Raw genomic sequence first — 2,444 nt, forward strand, 5'->3', positions numbered from 1 at the left:
CCCAGAAAGCTGGTCTCCCCAGGCCCTGCTGTCCCCGTTCACCTGTCCCCAGGCTAGGTGTACCAGAGTGGGCAAGGCCGAGTCAGGTGCCCCTAGTTCTGCACTTGGCCCTTGAGTTAATCACTTGGTTACAATCATTTGCTTCTCTTAATCACTCTCTGTGCATGAGCAAGTGGCACTTGCCCCAAGGGCTCCACAACGCCGAGTCTGAGGCAGTGGTGGGCAGTTCTCCCAACTTTCTTTTACTTTTTTTTAAAAAAAAGCCAGTCAAATTCAGCAGTGAGGAGCTGTATACCAACTTTAGTGACACTAATGTTAATAAATTCTGATAATCCCAACTTTTATTTTAAACAGAAAGAAAACGTATCAAAAGAGCATCCAGTGGGCGGGCAGGGACAGCTGGGAAGGACTCTGGGTGGGCAGGGCCAAGACCTCTACTTGGCTCCAGGCTACTCCGACTTCCCGGCCTCTGGGCCGCCGAGCTGGGCATGCGCCTCGAAGGTGACAGGAATGGTGATCTCGGCAGACTGGATGGCCGGCTTGGGCACGGGGGCCTCCACGGTGAGCGTACCCTCAGGGGACAGGGAGGAGGAGACCTGGGTAGGGTCCACACCTGGGGGCAGCCTGGGCACGCACAGGAAGAAGGCAAGAGTTACACATCCACCCACACTGCACGCCCTCTCAGGTCCCCCTCCCTGGGGACCTCTTCCCTTCCCGTCTGGCCCCCAAACTTACGTGTACTTTCTGGTGAAGCACCGCGAAATGTAGCCATGCTCATCCTGCCTCTCTTCGTGCTTGCCTGTGGGGAGGTGGTGGTCAGAGGCTGCTGGGGGTGGGGGGGGGGGGCTGTCTCTCGCACCCCCCATCGTCCCCAGGGCAGGCTGTCATCTGCTCTCTAGAGGGCCCCCGAGGCCAGAGCTGATTGACTGAAGGGGTTGGACAGCCCAATTCACCCGGGCCTTAGAAACTTCTGGAACATTCGTTTCATGCCTTTTGAAGCGGTGGGGCCACGCCCCCTGCACTGGCCGGGTTAGGGACAGGAACAGAGCGGCTCACACCCAATGGGTGGGCGCAGGAAGATCTGATTACTTGCGGGGTGAGATGGAGCGTCTCCCCAGGAAAAGGGCGTTTCTACCCCTAACAGAGCTGAAAAAGCCCTTAGGGCTCCCCGTCCCAGAACCCTACAGGAGGTTCCAGGCCTGGGGGCTGGGCCAACGCCCAAGGCGGCCGCGGCAGGCTGGGACCAACTCCCAGGGCTCCTGCCTCCCGGCCCTCGGCCACTTCGGAACTCCCCAGGCCCCTCCAGTCACTTTCCCGGCACCCACCCCCACCCCCACCCCGGCCCAGTTCTCCTTTCCGGGGTCGACCGGCCAGAGGCCCCGCGCTCGGCCCCCTAACTTGGCCGCCCTCCGGGGGCAGTGGGGGGTGCTCACCGGTGATCTCCACCACGCCGTCCTTGGTCTTGACCGTCAGCTCCTCGGGGGCGAAGTGGTTGACGTCCAGGGACACCCGCCAGCGGTCGGCCGTGTGCCGGATCTCCGAGACGCCGCTGCTGAGCTGCCGGCTGAGCGCGCGGCTGTAGGCGGGCGCGGCCACCGCCGCCGCGGGGCCCTCGACCGCCGGCCCCGGCAGCGGCCGCACGTAGCCCGGCCAGCCGCTGTGGCCGAACCACTGCGACCACTCCTCGGGCAGCCGGGGCAGCCCGAAGGCCTGGTCGAAGAGGCGGCTGTGGGGCGGGTACCAGTCGCGGAACGGGTCCCAGCTGGGGCTGCTGCGCAGGAGCGAGAAGGGCACGCGGCGCTCGGTCATGCTGGCTCGGCGCGTCGGGCTGCGGCTGCGAGAAGTGCGGGGCCGCGGGGTGAGCCGGGCTTTTATGGCTCTCGGGCCGGGTATTTTTAGCAGGCGGTGTCTCGGGTCTCTATTAAAGGCAAGGACTGGCTGGGGGCGGCCCCGCCCCCTGCATTCCTACCGTCCGGGGGCTGCGGGGGCGGGACGAGGAAGGTCCTGCCCACATCTGGAAACTTCTCTCGGTAAAGAAAACAAATGACCTGAGCGCCCAGGCTGGCGCACTGCCCGCCTCCGGACAACCGATCGCAGGCCCGGGAGGTAAAGCCCTGGACGGAGCTAGCTGAGCGCGGTCAGGCCCCTTGTCTCGGACCACACAGCCAGCGAGTGGCAGAACCAGCATTAGAGCCACGGGCTGTGTGTGAAATGTCTTAAGAAGCACTCGGGATAGCCTTTAGGAGTCTGCCTGCGTTCCCACTGTGGTTTTACCATTCACTGATTCGACCTGTGCACGTCAGACTCGTTGTGCCTCAGTTTCCCCATCTGGAAAATAGAAATTAATGATAACAATAATGCTGACGTCATTGGACTGGTGTGAGGAAAGATTTTAGCTCGGGGCAGGAGGTAATAATTACTCATTATTATTGTTTACCGGGAAT

General features: G+C 62.1%; 1 protein-coding gene across 1 annotated transcript; it reads right to left on the minus strand.

The window, feature by feature from the left end:
• Positions 1–319: 319 nt before the first annotated feature.
• Positions 320–1,991, minus strand: HSPB1 (heat shock protein family B (small) member 1). The gene is made up of 3 exons (XM_077140887.1): positions 1,434–1,991; positions 736–799; positions 320–624 (listed from the first exon to the last, which is right to left on the minus strand). Exons 1-3 carry the CDS (start codon positions 1,807–1,809, stop codon positions 450–452), a joined length of 615 nt encoding a protein of 204 aa, XP_076997002.1. The 5' UTR covers positions 1,810–1,991; the 3' UTR covers positions 320–449.
• Positions 1,992–2,444: the final 453 nt, after the last annotated feature.

Source organism: Tamandua tetradactyla, chromosome 23, assembly GCF_023851605.1.
Source record: "Tamandua tetradactyla isolate mTamTet1 chromosome 23, mTamTet1.pri, whole genome shotgun sequence".
Classification (NCBI taxonomy): Eukaryota; Metazoa; Chordata; class Mammalia; order Pilosa; family Myrmecophagidae; genus Tamandua; species Tamandua tetradactyla.

Coding starts and splice junctions, on each gene's coding strand:
- HSPB1 (XM_077140887.1), bottom strand. CDS start 1,809: ATGACCGAGCGCCGCGTGCCCTTCTCGCTCCTGCGCAGCAGCCCCAGC. Junction 800..1,433: donor CGGCGTGGTGGAGATCACCG/GTGAGCACCCCC, acceptor ACCTCCCCACAG/GCAAGCACGAAGAGAGGCAG. Junction 625..735: donor TGCTTCACCAGAAAGTACAC/GTAAGTTTGGGG, acceptor GTGCGTGCCCAG/GCTGCCCCCAGGTGTGGACC.